Source organism: Varanus komodoensis, unplaced genomic scaffold, assembly GCF_004798865.1.
Source record: "Varanus komodoensis strain SLA01 unplaced genomic scaffold, ASM479886v1 scaffold1, whole genome shotgun sequence".
NCBI lineage: Eukaryota > Metazoa > Chordata > Lepidosauria > Squamata > Varanidae > Varanus > Varanus komodoensis.
In genome coordinates this window covers 68,224,627-68,238,497 of record NW_025335268.1, presented here as the reverse complement: position 1 = coordinate 68,238,497, position 13,871 = coordinate 68,224,627, and the positions used below count along the sequence as shown (strand labels likewise).

The following is a 13,871-nucleotide window of genomic DNA, read 5'->3' as shown; positions in this document are numbered from 1 at the left end:
TGTATTTCTTTTAATACAAAAGTGCTGTGTTTCTCTTAGTGAACTATTAAAAGCAAACAAGAGAACAACTTCCCCCCTTATGAAACACAGCTACCCTTTCAACCACAGACGGAGAACCTGGGGAAAGCCGGGCGCTGTGGGACTCCAACTCCCATCATCACTGTCCATTGGCTGCGCTGGATGGGAGCTCCAGTCCACACACTTTCTCACCCTGCTTTTGAGCTCCACTGAACTCAATGGGACTGACTTCTGCGGATCTCCTACAAGCACCGCCTGCTGAAATACCCTTCTTTGCCTCCTTCCGAGTAAGCACACACAGGGCTGTGCTGTTAACCATTAAACTTGTAGCCCTGGGGATGTTGACCCACCCAGAAGGAACTTCCTTTATGATCAGTGGAACACAGAGGAAGGCATATATAAGAATGTAGCCTCACCCACTTAGAGAGCAATCCTTTGCACACCCAAACATGCAATACTGTTCTAATAACATAATAATAATACTAGAAAAAAGGAATCCTACAGTTCCCAGAATTCCATGACCGACGTGGCTGGCTGGGCAATTCTGGGAATTGTAGTAGGTTTTTTCCTGTCTCGATGGGGATAATATTGTGCTTTTAGGATGCCTTCCAAGGAGGCAGCCCATAACCTCTGCAAATGGAGAGAATTGCAGGCACCATAGGCAGGGTGGTAGCGGGCAGAGGCAAAAATCGGCCCACTGCCCCTGTGGCCCTACAACGCATCCAGACAGCCAAGGAGGGTGAGCTTCTGCCAGGATGCACCGCATTTTCTTCCCTCCGCCTCCCCATGCCCCTCACTGCCCCAAGTCCCTTCTCCAGGGTCACACTTGGAAACTGGGCGACCAGCAAAGGGTGCTTTCATAGCAAAAGCAGCCCTTATCTATGGGATGACTCGTGAAGGGGCCTCCAAGACAGTGATCTGTCAGTTGGTGTTCTTACTAACAGGTCTGGGCACACGGCAGCTACAAGGGTTGGAAGAAGGGTCCAAACACGTCCCCTCAGCTGCAGGGATCCACTGAGAGCAAGCGTGCCGTCAGGACGGCATGTGGGCTGACCTGATCTGGAGGGCGGCTGCTTGTCCACCGCTGGACCGAGCAGTGATGCTGAAAGCAGCAAGACCAGCTTACGGATTCCCATGCGATTCCCATATCACTTGCAAACTGAAACTGCAAATTGAGCTGATGGTGCAGGAAGGGCCAGAAATGTCCTTGAGTCCTGCAGTGCTTCTTTACAGATGTTAGGGCTCAGCACTGACCATCTTCACATAGGGAAATCAGATAGACAGACTGGAGTTACACACTGCCTAAACTTTGAATTGTAAAGCCAACACCAGCACTGTCCCAGAAGGACAAAGCCAGCACCTCTAAGGACAAAGCCACAGGTGCTGCCCTGTCCCTCCCTCTCTCTCTGTAGCAGAAGCTCTGGGTACCCTTCGCTGCGGGCGAGTGAGGCGACCGCTTCCATGTCAGTCCTGGAGACACCCAAAGAGGATTGTGGTGGGACCATGAGATGGGTGGACTTCACCAGCCCAGCTTGTGCCCACCTGCTGCATTCCCCACACAGCTCCAGCACCTGGCCAGCCAGCTTGTAGGGGGCTGGTTGTGGGCCATGTGCCCCAGCCTTCAGGGAAAGTGTGGAAGGCCAAGAACAGTGGGAGGAGAAGAGGCAGCCCTGCTGGACAAGCCCTGCCAGATGAGGCTGCAGAAGGCCCTTGAGCACCGCTGCTGTCCTTGCTAGAAGCACAGGAACCGAGAGCATTGGGTATTTGGGGCTAAGGAAGCAGACAGTGCCTTTTTATTGTTAATCTTCCAAGGGTGGGGCAGAACACAGATGAGTTTTTGGAATGGAGCTGGAATGGAGCTGGCTATGTCCTCTCGGTTGCTTTTCCCTTTTCAGGGACTCCATGGTGGGGCAACAGCCGCCTTGGCCTTGTTGCTTTCAGCATCACTCCTAACTGTTTCTTGGAGCATCCCTCAGGTAAGCACACACCTGGTTCTCTTCTTTGCTTGGCTTGTGCAGCTGGAGGGCCAACGAGAGGCCACTTTGTATGCATGGCTAACAGCTCTGTCTTCTTTCTACTTCTGCTCTTACCTGACTCTCTCCTCCTACCCCCCATGCTGGGGTCCCAGTCTCGATTGGCTTTCCTCTGCTTACTCTAGATTAAAAATGGGGTGGGGGAGAGAGAGGTAACTGTACACGGCTGCGTATATATTGCCACAAAATAAGAAATGCATCATCAAAGCAGAAGACACCAATATTTACATGTGTTGATATGTGTGCAGAGATGCAGACTTAAAATAATTACAATTTAAATAGAAATAGAATATATCCCGCAATGGTTGAGAAGATGAGCTGTGAGCTGTGTGTCTGCTTGATCTGCAGTCCACATGCTAACTTGGGATGGTTAGAAATTTAGTTCTCTGGTGCTTTGGCTTTAGGTTACACAGTCTATGAAATAATGGACAATTTTTGACAGAGGACTCTATTAATCCAAGTGGACTAGTTTAGCCAATGCCTCTCACTTCAGATTCAAGGATACTTAGGAAAACGCAAAATCCCCTGAGTCAAAGATAATAAATAGTTCATTGAAAATGATGATGGAATATGGATACAGAATATAAATAAACACAAGAAAGCTTACGCTCCATATATCTGTGGCTATATTGGTTCCCTGAGCAGGCCAGGGGGTATTCTATGTTTTCCCAAGTTTCCTGGATAAACAACATATCAATTCCTCCTCACAAGCCAATAGCAAGAAATAAATACATAAATGCAGCTTCTTTCTCACAATCTGTCAGTTTGCAGACAGACTTTAATCCCACGTCCTGGTAGACAGAGGGGGAGGCACAGTTGCTTCAGTAAATCAAACAGTTTTCTTCTCACAGCAAAAGCAGTTCTTATCTAGGGAATGATTTATTTATTTATTTATTTATTAAAACATTTTTATGCCGCCCCATTCGCCGAAGCCTCGGGGCGGCTTACAACATAGATAAAACAAGTTAAAATCCATATAAAATAATCTTAATTAAAACTCACATTATAAAATAAGCCGCCCTGGCCAGATAAAATTCAATTGTATTTAGCATTTAAAATGTTGCTTAAATAAAAAGGTCTTAGCCTGGCGCCGAAAAACAAATAACGACGGCGCCAGGCGGACCTCTCTGGGGAGCGCATTCCATAACTTAGGCGCCACCGCTGAGAAAGCCCTTCTCCGAGTAGCCACCCTCCTAATTTCTCTCACGGAGGGCTCCCGGAGAAGGGCCTCTCCCGCCGATCTCAGGGGGCGACTGGGCAAATATGGATGTAAGCGCTCCTTCAGGTAACCAGGACCCAAGCCGTTTAGGGCTTTATAGGTCATTACCAACACCTTGAATTGGGCCCGGACTTCAATGGGGAGCCAGTGAAGCTGACGGAGAACTGGTGTCATGTGAACATAACGTCCAGTCCCCGTCAGCAGCCTGGCAGCTCTATTCTGAACCAATTGAAGTATCCGGACCGTCTTCAAGGGTAGCCCCACGTAGAGCGCGTTACAGAAGTCAAGACGGGAAGTCACCAGCGCATGAGTCACTGTTGCAAGGCAGTCGTACTCCAGGTAGGGGCGCAGCTGATGAATCAGCCGAAGCTGGAGGAAAGCGCTCCTCGCCGCTGTTGTCACCTGAGCTTCAAGTGAAAGCTCCGGGTCGAGGAGCACTCCCAAGCTGCGGACCTTGTCCCTAGGAGGGAGTGCAACCCCATTCAGGACAAGGTTCAGGTCACCTTCTCTGAAGCCCGAACCGCCAACCAACAGGACCTCCGTCTTGTCTGGATTGAGCTTCAGTTTATTGGCCCTCATCCAGCCCATTACCTCGGCCAGGCACCGGTTCAGTACAGCCACTGCCTCACCTGGATTGGTGGAAAACGAGAGGTAGAGCTGGGTATCATCAGCATACTGATGGGTCCGCAGCCCACACCTCCTGATGACCTCTCCCAGCGGTTTCATGTAGATATTGAACAGTAAAGGGGACAAAATGGAACCCTGCGGTACCCCATGGCAAAGCTGCCATGGCGCAGAGCCATAGTCCCCCAACACCACCTTCTGGAATCGGTCGTTGAGATAGGAGCGGAACCACCGCAAAGCGGTGCCTCCGACCCCCAATCCCGCCAGCCTATCCAGAAGGATACCATGGTCGATGGTATCGAAAGCCGCTGAGAGGTCCAGGAGAACCAACAGGGACGCACTCCCCCTGTCCTTCTCCCTGCACAGGTCATCGTACAGGGCGACCAAGGCAGATTCAGTACCGTACCCGGGTCTGAAGCCGGACTGAAATGGGTCCAGATAATCAGTTTCATCCAAGAGTGCTTGGAGTTGTCCCGCCACCACTCGCTCTAACACCTTGCCCAGAAACGGGATGTTGGCCACTGGTCTATAGTTAGCGGCCATCCCTGGATCCAGTGACGCCTTCTTCAGGACCGGTCGGACTACCGCCTCCTTTAAAGGAGCAGGCACCCGACCCTCCCTCAGAGAAGCGTTAACCACTTCCAAGATCCAGGTTCCAATCCCGTGCTTGGAATCCTTTATTAACCAAGACGGGCAAGGGTCCAGAAGGCAAGTGGTAGGACGTACTCGTCCAAGCACCTTGTCCACATCATCGGGCCGCAATAACTGAAATTCATCCAATAATTCTGGACCAGACGGTAGCGTTGGTGTCTCCCTTAAAACCTCTGAATCAATAGTGGAATCCAGCTCGTGACGAATCTGAGCGATTTTCTCCCTAAAATGCTCGGCAAAGTCGTCACAGCGGGCCTTTGAGGGTGGAATCAGCTCTTCCTTTGGCCCTGGGTGAACCAGGCCTTGCACCACTCGAAAGAGCTCCGCCGGACGGCATTGTGAGGAGGCAATGGAAGCGGAGAAGTGTCTCTTTTTCGCCGCCCTCACCGCCACAGCATAGGCCCGATAGTGGGCTCTTAAGTGTGTTCGGTCAGATTCATCACGTGATTTCCTCCACCTACGCTCTAGCCGTCTCCCAACCTGCTTCATTGCCCTCAATTCTGGAGTGTACCAAGGGGAAGAGCGGGCTCTGCCCGATGGGAGAGGACGCTTAGGAGCGATCGTGTCTACAGCCCTGGTCATCTCCCCATTCCACAGTTCAACCAGAGCCTCGACAGGAGCACCCGTCTTGTCAGCCGGAAACTCCCCCAGAGCCTTCAGGAATCCTTCTGGATCCATCCGGCTCCGGGGGCGGACCCACACAATCGGGTCTGCACCCTTGCAGAGGGAGATGTCGCTCTCGAGCACAAACCTCACTAGGAAGTGATCTGACCATGACAGGGGAGTCAAGCATAAATTCCTCACCCTCAGACCACCCTCTTCCTGCCCCGTCGAGAAAACCAGGTCCAGAGTGTGTCCACGTTCATGGGTCGGGCCGGTGACATGTTGAGACAGCCCCATGGCCGTCATGGAAGCCATGAAGTCCTGAGCCGCCCCGGTCAAACTAGCCTCGGCATGGATATTGAAGTCCCCCAGGACCAGCATCCTGGGGGTCCTCAACACCAGGTCCGAGACCGTTTCCGTCAGCTCAGGCAGGGAGACTGTTGGGCAGAAGGGTGCACGGTACACCAACAGAATCCCCAATCTGTCTCGGTCGCCCAACACCAAGTAGAGACACTCCAGCCCTGGTCTCGAAGGGACAGGAAGTCCCGTGAGAGTGATGGAGGCCCGGTAAACCAAAGCGACCCCCCCTCCCCTCCCCTCCGGCCGTGAACAGTGCTGGACCATATACCCGGGCGGGCACAATTGAGAGAGGGCAACATCCCCCCCCTCTCCCGCCCAGGTCTCCGTTATACAGGCCAGGTCGGCCCCCTCATCCACAATCAAGTCATGGATGAGGGCAGATTTGTTATTGGCCGACCTGGCATTAAACAACAGCACCGTCAGGCCCGAGGGGCGACTGACAAGACTCCCTGGCACCTTCTGGCTGGGAGCAAAATGATTGGGAAAGGGAGTCCCAAGGCAATGGAGGTAGATCAGGTGCTCATCCTAGCAAGTCGAAGGCTGTAAGTCCTTGGCATGGCCTGGAGAATCTATCCCACCTTTTGGAACCTGGAAAGGTTCATTGTACTGCTGTTGAACCTTAATCGCCTCCTTGCCATTCTTCCAGCAGAGCCCATCCAGAGCAAGGGTTGCCCTCTGGCAGCTTCCCCAATCAGAAGACTGCTCTCTCTACCTAAGGATACCTGGCCACCCTCCGTAGCCTCTAGAAGCACATTTATGCTGAGGAGCCGGGTTGAGCCATTCTTTCAACATACCACTTTCATCGAGTCATACTGAAACATGGTGGGAAATTAAAAGGGTGGTGCAGCGCAGCCTTCTCTTTTGGCTCTGAAAGCCATCTTTGTGCAGACAGAGCCGCACCGTTCCCTCTGCGCAGCGCTCTCACGCTGAATCCATTGTTGTTTTTCTTCTCATTTTGGGTACCGAAGGGTCACTTCCAAAGAAGAAACTGGACTCCTCAAGCGATGCTCTATTTAAAGGGTGCACGTAAGTGTCAACACAAGCCTTTTATTTTATTTTATTATTTTATTTTATTTTATTTTGGCAACGCAACCTTCTCACTGGGGATCCTCCTTTTGCTCATACAAAACCCTTGCTTAGCAAACTGGTTTGGAAGGACGTGTGGTCTATAAAGCAGGTTCTTCAACTCCTATATACATTTTGAGTTAGCCTCACAGACTGGATTTGAAAGCCCCGGGTGTGAAAACACTTCCTGTGTTCTCTGAGGCTGTAGACATGGCTCCCAGGCAAGCGCTTCAGCTTCTGTATCGTTGCGTTTCAGAGGGTCGTCGGTTCGTCTCAGAGGAGAGTCAGAGGAAGGATCTCTTTGACAGGTTGCAGCTGGGTAAGTAGTTGCATGCGTGAAAGGGATGGAGATGAACACCAATTTTAGCAAAGATACAAGAAGCCATTCCCAAAGCCCCAGGTAGTTCTCCATCTAGGACAAAAGTAAAAACATTTCAATCTTCCTATTAAACGGATACAAAAAGAGTTGGCACACTGGATCCAAGGAAAGCAGCTTAGGACATCTTCTGGAAGAAAGAGACCTCTTTCTCTGGATAGCACCTGTCTGCCTTTAAGGGAGGAGGAGGAGGCTTTCAGGGGCTGTGAGTCCTATCTCAGACATCGGAAGCAGCAATCTGTTTCTCATGACCCAGCAACCTACCCCGGACAGCGAGCCATGGTGCCTTGTTGTGTTGTCCAAACTCAGAGCATTTTCTGCAGTGTGGCTTAATTTTTCAGGAACAAGCCATGCCAAGAACCCATGGATTGCTATAGAGTTGCACTTACCTCTGATGGGCTCTCATGTCCATCAAATCAAGGAGAATAATCTTACTGTGGGTTGCAGTGATTGATTGCAGAACTGCTAAGAAAGGGCAGTGAAGATGCATTTAATTACATTTAAAAGTTTTTAAAATGACATTTGGGGTAGGAGGTTTCTGTCTGCAGTACATTGAATATTTTGAATGTGTTCAACCCCTGAAATGGTTTTGAAATCCTTTTTTTAAATGTTGTATTGAACTTTATACTGTTTTTATTGTATCTGTACTTTTATTGTTTCTTATGAATTGTGGTTAGCAGCCCAGAAAGCTTTAGCTCTTCAGCGTGGTATATGAATGAAATTCATCGTCATAATCATAAAAACATAATAGTGTGCTCTGTGAGAGGACAAAGTTCTCCCGCACCCAGATCCAGAATAACATACCCAAGAAGTATTTTATAGCTTATCATGTTGAAAGTTAATGTAGTACAGACGGATCTTTTTCATGCTTTTCAATGGCTGCCTTTCTGTTGCAAACACAAACTAACTTCATTATTGTTCTAGTTAGCTAATCTTTCTTCGAAGGTTAACCAAGCACCTTCCTGGTGTTTACAATCAGAAAAAATATGTTTGAGTATCCCCTACCTTTCTTTGCAGAAACACGCAGCCAAAATATGAACCCCTTGACCCTTTCTGAAGCTGCAGCATTGTTTCTTTCCTCCCTGAGAAAAGCACAAGATGAAGGTAAAGACTCATTTGGCCCCAGTTTGTAATGAACCGTGAATGCAAAACCAGAGGTCATTTCATTACATTTATTTTATTTGTAATATAGTTTTGGTCTCACTGATTGCATTGATTCAAGCAACCCCCTTTGCCCCCAGTCTGGTACCTCCACATGTTTTGGACTGCAACTTCCAGAATTCCTGACTTCTGGCTATGTTGATGGAGCTTTGGAGGGATAATCCCAAGTATCTCAGAAGTCTTGTGTTGTAGAATGCTGGATGAGAGCCACTGCAGAGCCATCAAGAATTTCTTAGACATCTTATTCAGGCGTTGTTGCCCGACCTGATCAAGTGCACATCAAGTGAATCCATGTTCCTCAACACCCTCCCTGCACATCACATGGTTAATGAGGTTCCTTAAGGTTAATTCCTCTTCTCGTTTTGAAATTGGAAGCTGGCATGCTGCTCAAGACCCTAACCCTGCAATTTGGTCTGCAATTTGGTGCACTCATGTGCCCACAGATCCCCAGGCTCCCTGTCTCTTTGGACTGGAATTCTATTTCTTAAGATTTGATACATTATTTTTTGACCAGAGGTTGGTCTGTGGCAAAGCAGAGATCTGCCTTGGAGCGCAGTCACCAACATTCCCTTATCCTTATGTTCTTGAGCAAGTAACATCTCTCTTCTTCTCACCAGTTCACCTTCTTGGAAATGAATGTTGTATAACTGGTTGTGGAAGCCAAGTCATCAATGGGCAAGCCCCTTACAGCAGACATGTGACAGCCCATGACAGCCTCCCAAAATTCCACATGGGCCCGCCAAGCCAGTCATGTTTGGGATGCTTGACTCCATTTCCTGCATCCCTATGTGTGTTGTCTCCATTCTTGACCCTTTTCACCTTGTACATGAAGATCTGGAAGCTGAACATGCTTAGAATCCACTCCACAATCAGAAATACTTCCCAGTTTGGGTGGACTTGATGGCCTCCATAGCTGCTTCCAGCTCCATGATTCTATGATGAGGTATGAGAGGCTCTCCGTCAGCTGCATTATCCACCGTCCTGGGGACAGCACCAAGAGTAGGCATAGCTGGGCAGCTGATGATGGCCCACAGCCCAGCAGGAGCTCACTGACAAGAACACCCTGGATTTTCTCCTCCCCTTCCTCACTGTAGCTTGCATCTTGCTCTGGCTCAGACAATGTTAGCACCGTGAGGACATCTTTCCTTGTTCCTCCTTCCCTTCAAGATGAAAGGCTTGTAAAACCTTTCTTTGAGCTAGACTGGTTTGTGCTATGCAGAGTGAGAGATATCGAAGCTGTTCAGAAGCAGCATAAATCAAAGTAACATTCCCTCTGGTTTAGGGAAGAAGCTTCTGTCCATGTTAGAAGCTGATTCCAAACCAGAAGCCTCCCTCCTCCCTTCCTTCCCCAAAAAGCATTGCTTCATCCTCAAGGAGGTTCATGCTGCTTGAAAGCCAGATGGTGGGGATGCCAGGCGTTATTTAAGTGGTCCTCTTGTTTGGCTTGACAATGACTCACTGAGTTGATGAACTCACAGCCCCCCTCCTCCTTGTGCTGTAGCGCCTCCCCCTAAAACCAGAGGCAGTTCTCACCAGCCACATGGCTAATCTTGTTTGTCAACCCCATCATTTCAGCACCTCATTCCAACTGCTCCTCTTCTCTATCAAGCTCGCTTTCTGAGGCTGGACTCCCTAGCTTGGAAAGCTGTATTTTGAGAGAAGCAGACCCAATCCCTACAGGTGGTGGTGAGAGAGAGCCAAGGGGCAGCGGCAAATGCCACCATCTGCCTGCTGATGAGTTCTCTGTCAAGCCAGCCAGCCAGCCAGCAATGGTGAGAAAGGAGAAAGGAAGCCATGGTGCTGCGAAGGCAGACTTGATGATGGAAGAGGCCTACTGGGGGGTGTTTTGCTCAAGACCCCCCCCCCAAATGTGAAGCCAGCATTGTGACCAGTCATGCCAACTATGTTAGAATGGAAGGGGCAGATGCCTCTCTCTCTCTCTCTCTGTGTGTGTGTAAGATGCCAAGCCTTTCCCAGCTTATGCTACAACTATCACAAACACATCCTCTTCTTTTATTTTAGCAGATGAAGAAGAAGCTAACGAGAAACCTGGATATGTTGCTGATGGCCTGTTAAACTGGTGAAAGATCTTCGAGCTTAGGTGAAAAATTCCCATGTCAGGCACTCGAAAAGAAAACACCATCTATAGGAGAAGACATTTCCCATCCATCTGTTTACTCTTCCTTGCTCAGCTGCCCTCTGCCTTTCTAACATCACCTGTGCTTTCAGTTCAACACTAAACAATTAAAAGCCATTTTCCAGCTTGGGAATTGATTTTTATGTGCAATGATAATGGTGACAAGCTTTAAAGTTTTACGATTCCCAGTGGCTTTGCAAAGACACACCTGTGTAAGAAAGCTGTTTCTGAAACAATGAGGATTGAAAATGTCAGTTTTCCAGTTTCATCTGCCTCTAGGAGAAATTTTTATTTAAAAAAATGGATTGTTATATACCATCCACCTCTGGGTGGTTTAATTCTAGCTGGCACACAATACATAGACACCAGATTTAAGGCCTGAGATTACTGTCACAGGCTTTTCTGGGGAGCATGGAATTCGGAAGGCTGAGCCCCCGCCCCGACATTCCCTTGCAGCTTGTGCAGAAAGAAATGTGCCCCCACCCCCCAGTTGCAACTGGGGCATGCTGGGGTGGAGGTGGGGCAGGGAGGAGACAGGGGCTGCAGACTCTGGCTGATTCCAGTTGGAGCTCCTGGTTCCTTCCCTTCCCGTCCTCGGAATCTAGACTGTCCAAAGCAGCCGCCTAGAGAAAATGAAGGCTGTGAGGGGTGGTGATGGTGAAGATCGCTGCCATCACGTCCCAGTCCTGCCATGCGTCCAAGTTTCCAGTTCTGGAAACTCTCAAGTATCTCCCATGGTGGTACTTTATTCAACTTTAATTGCCATGGCTCCTCCCAAGAATGATGGGATGTGGAGTTTGGTGCGGGCACTCAGAGATCCATGTCCCTCTTAGGAACTTACAAGTCCCAAGCTTTCCTGGGGTGAGAGAAGGTCTCTTGAACTGATGTCTCTCTACATGACCACAGCAGGGTGGAAACTCTAATTTAGCAACATAATACAGGAAGTTTAACGCAGCAGTGAAAATGAGGCGGTGGCCACGGTTCAGCGTTGCTCTTTATTCGTATTTTCAGGAAGCATTGGGCTGCAGGAGGATATGCTGCCAACAAATCAACATTGTGGGCTCATTATAATTCCCAGACACCCTCCCTATCTAGTTGCACTCCGTACTATAAATATATCTCATTAGTAGTGAAAAAGGTGATACACTTAGATCTATTTGACCTATAGATCTATCTTAGATCATCAGGTCTTGCTGCTTTGTTTTTTTCAGAAAAAGCAGAAGGATTTAAACCACAGGAACTACACGGCCGTCTGCATGCTTACTTAGCTCGTCCATGGGTTGGCTTCACAAGTAATACTAAGACATGGTTTATGTGAACCCATGCCTGATTGCCATGGATTTCCTTGCAGACAAGCAAAGAAACCATGGTTTGTTTCTCTGCCTCCTTTTTACCATCCTTCAGTGTAGTTCTGTTTTCAGACTGGTCTTGCTGGGAGCTCTAGTTTCAGAGTCGACAGCTGCAGAAATGCAGAGTGCTCCTGAGTGGTTCCTGGCCTCCAGTCTCTCCTACCATAAATGGGAGGAACAAAACAACCCAGAAATATTCCATCCCTGGATTGTTTCTCTTGATTCTGAACATGGGCCTCTTCCGCAGTGGCCCAGAGTTCCACATACACGGGCAGAGTAAATACCAAGCTTGGTCCCCAGCAGCTTCAGGCAGGGAAAGGAAAGAGGCCTGCCTGCAACCTTGAAGAAATCTATTTCTTTCTTTCTTATATTTATATCCCACAGTTTTCTTCCAAGGAACTCAAGGCAGCTTACATAGTGCTCTTCTCTCCATTTTTTGTACAACAACAACCCTGTGAGGTAGGTTGGTCTGAGAGTCTGGCCCCAAATCACCCAGTGCGCTCTGTGGCTGAATGAGGACTAGAACCTAGATTTTCCTGAATTCCGGTTTCACATGCCTAACTATGACACCAGACTGGCTCTGCTGCCGATCAGTGTCAACAAGCTTGGGCTTAGATGCGCCAAGATTCTGGCTCTCTTTAAGGCACTTCCCAAAACGCTTTCTTGCTCCTGCTCATTGATGACTAGCCAGGGCGACTGTGGTGGGTGAACCGGGCTCAGTGTTAGTTGCGGCTTGGGGCACCGTGTGCAGTAATGCTTGTTCCTTAGCACATTCAGGACGGCAACCCAAGCGTCTGCTCACAGATGTCTAAGCAGCACCAAAGCCAGGCATCGAAGACACTTGAAATTGCTGCTGGTGTTTAGCGGTTGCAATGTTTCTGTCCCTACACCTGTTCTTTGTCTCCGTGGTCATCACGCACTTTTCCACACATGCTGCACTAACCTTTTTCCAAGACTAGATGGAAGATCAGGTGATGGAGGGAGCTTTTGTGTTGGGGAAGCTAACAGGAGCTAAGTGGCTGATGAGGGGAAATGTTTCGTTCCCATCAGCCACATACTCTGTTTGCTAGAAGTGTACAAGAATTCCATTCCACTTCTCAGGCTCTCCAACCTTGGCCTGCCCTCAACCCTAAATATGTACAAGAGCCCAGTTTTTTGGAGAATGCTCACACATTCCTGAATTCATAACTGCGTTCCAAAAATATGCACTGTGAAATCCACATTTTTCTCAAAAGTTTATTTTTGTGTTTTTAAGGGATACATGCAGCAAAACGCTTTTCCATTCAAATGGTCATTTTCAAACACTTCTGAAGCAAACTGAAAAACATGCTGGTACCAAGAGCAGGGAGCAAACCAAGCCGAATACCATTTGGTGTTTAAATAGGACCCTCAACCTACCCACCCCCACATACTATATACCTGATCAGAACAGTCTGCTGTTTGCAAGTCTTCTATGCACCAAGAAAACAAACACGAAACTGCTAATTATGTGTGTAATTTGTTCTGCATTCTGAATCTGGTCTTCTTTGGTGCACATTTGGAAGCTCTCATCTTAGAGGATGCATAACTCTGAGTAAGCATGCATACATTTATTGGAAGTTTAAATTACCTTCTGCCTAGCTGAGAGGATAAGCACCATAAGCTGTACCTAAAGGGGTGCTTCATATGTGTACTCTTGATGTAAACTACTGGAAAAGATGTCTGCCAACAATTATGATGGTTGCTAGTTCCCTAAAGGGATCCATTCCTGGAGATAACCTTAACCTGAAGCTCATGTTCCAGGTTAGGAGAACATCCTGCTCTCCTCTAAGTCTGCTGGAGAAGCAACTGGGTGCAATTTATGCTCCAGGTCTTTTCCTTCCTTCTTTCTGGTTGGGTTGGCTGATTTCCCATCTGTCAAAATGCTGCTTAGAGTAGCTGATGCCAAAGAGAACAAAGAAGAAGAACTTGGAGCAGCATCTTCTTGTCCGTTCTGGCCAGAAATAACGAGGCATTGGACTGTTCTCTCTTTGAGCAATGAATGCATGGACAGGAACGAGATGGAGGTGCTGTGGAAAAGGGTTTCCTGGCTACCAGCTGCCACTACGAGCACCAGCAGGTTTTTCTCACAGTGGTGTCTCTTGAACTCAGGTTGGCTCTTCCCTTTGATAATTTGGGAGTCGCTGGGTGGTACTTCTTCCTGTCCAATATTGCCAGTCAAGTTTTGGAAAAGAGTTAAGGGACCTTGTGTTTCAGCTGCAGTCAACAAGCACGTCCTTGCTAATGTTACGTCTCC

General features: G+C 48.5%; 1 protein-coding gene across 1 annotated transcript; it reads left to right on the top strand.

Annotated features, from left to right (window-relative positions):
- Positions 1 to 1,060: 1,060 nt before the first annotated feature.
- SPX (spexin hormone) lies at positions 1,061 to 10,194 on the top strand. The gene is made up of 6 exons (XM_044430387.1): positions 1,061 to 1,201; positions 1,914 to 1,994; positions 6,477 to 6,534; positions 6,830 to 6,892; positions 7,967 to 8,053; positions 10,133 to 10,194. Exons 1-6 carry the CDS (start codon positions 1,061 to 1,063, stop codon positions 10,192 to 10,194), a joined length of 492 nt encoding a protein of 163 aa, XP_044286322.1.
- The last annotated feature ends 3,677 nt before the right edge of the window (positions 10,195 to 13,871 follow it).

Excerpts from the sequence above, each read along its gene's own strand:
- SPX (XM_044430387.1), top strand. The coding sequence starts at position 1,061 with ATGTGGGCTGACCTGATCTGGAGGGCGGCTGCTTGTCCACCGCTGGAC. Across the intron at positions 1,995-6,476 it reads TTTCTTGGAGCATCCCTCAG|GGTCACTTCCAAAGAAGAAA; the intron begins GTAAGCACACAC and ends TGGGTACCGAAG. Across the intron at positions 8,054-10,132 it reads GAGAAAAGCACAAGATGAAG|CAGATGAAGAAGAAGCTAAC; the intron begins GTAAAGACTCAT and ends CTTTTATTTTAG.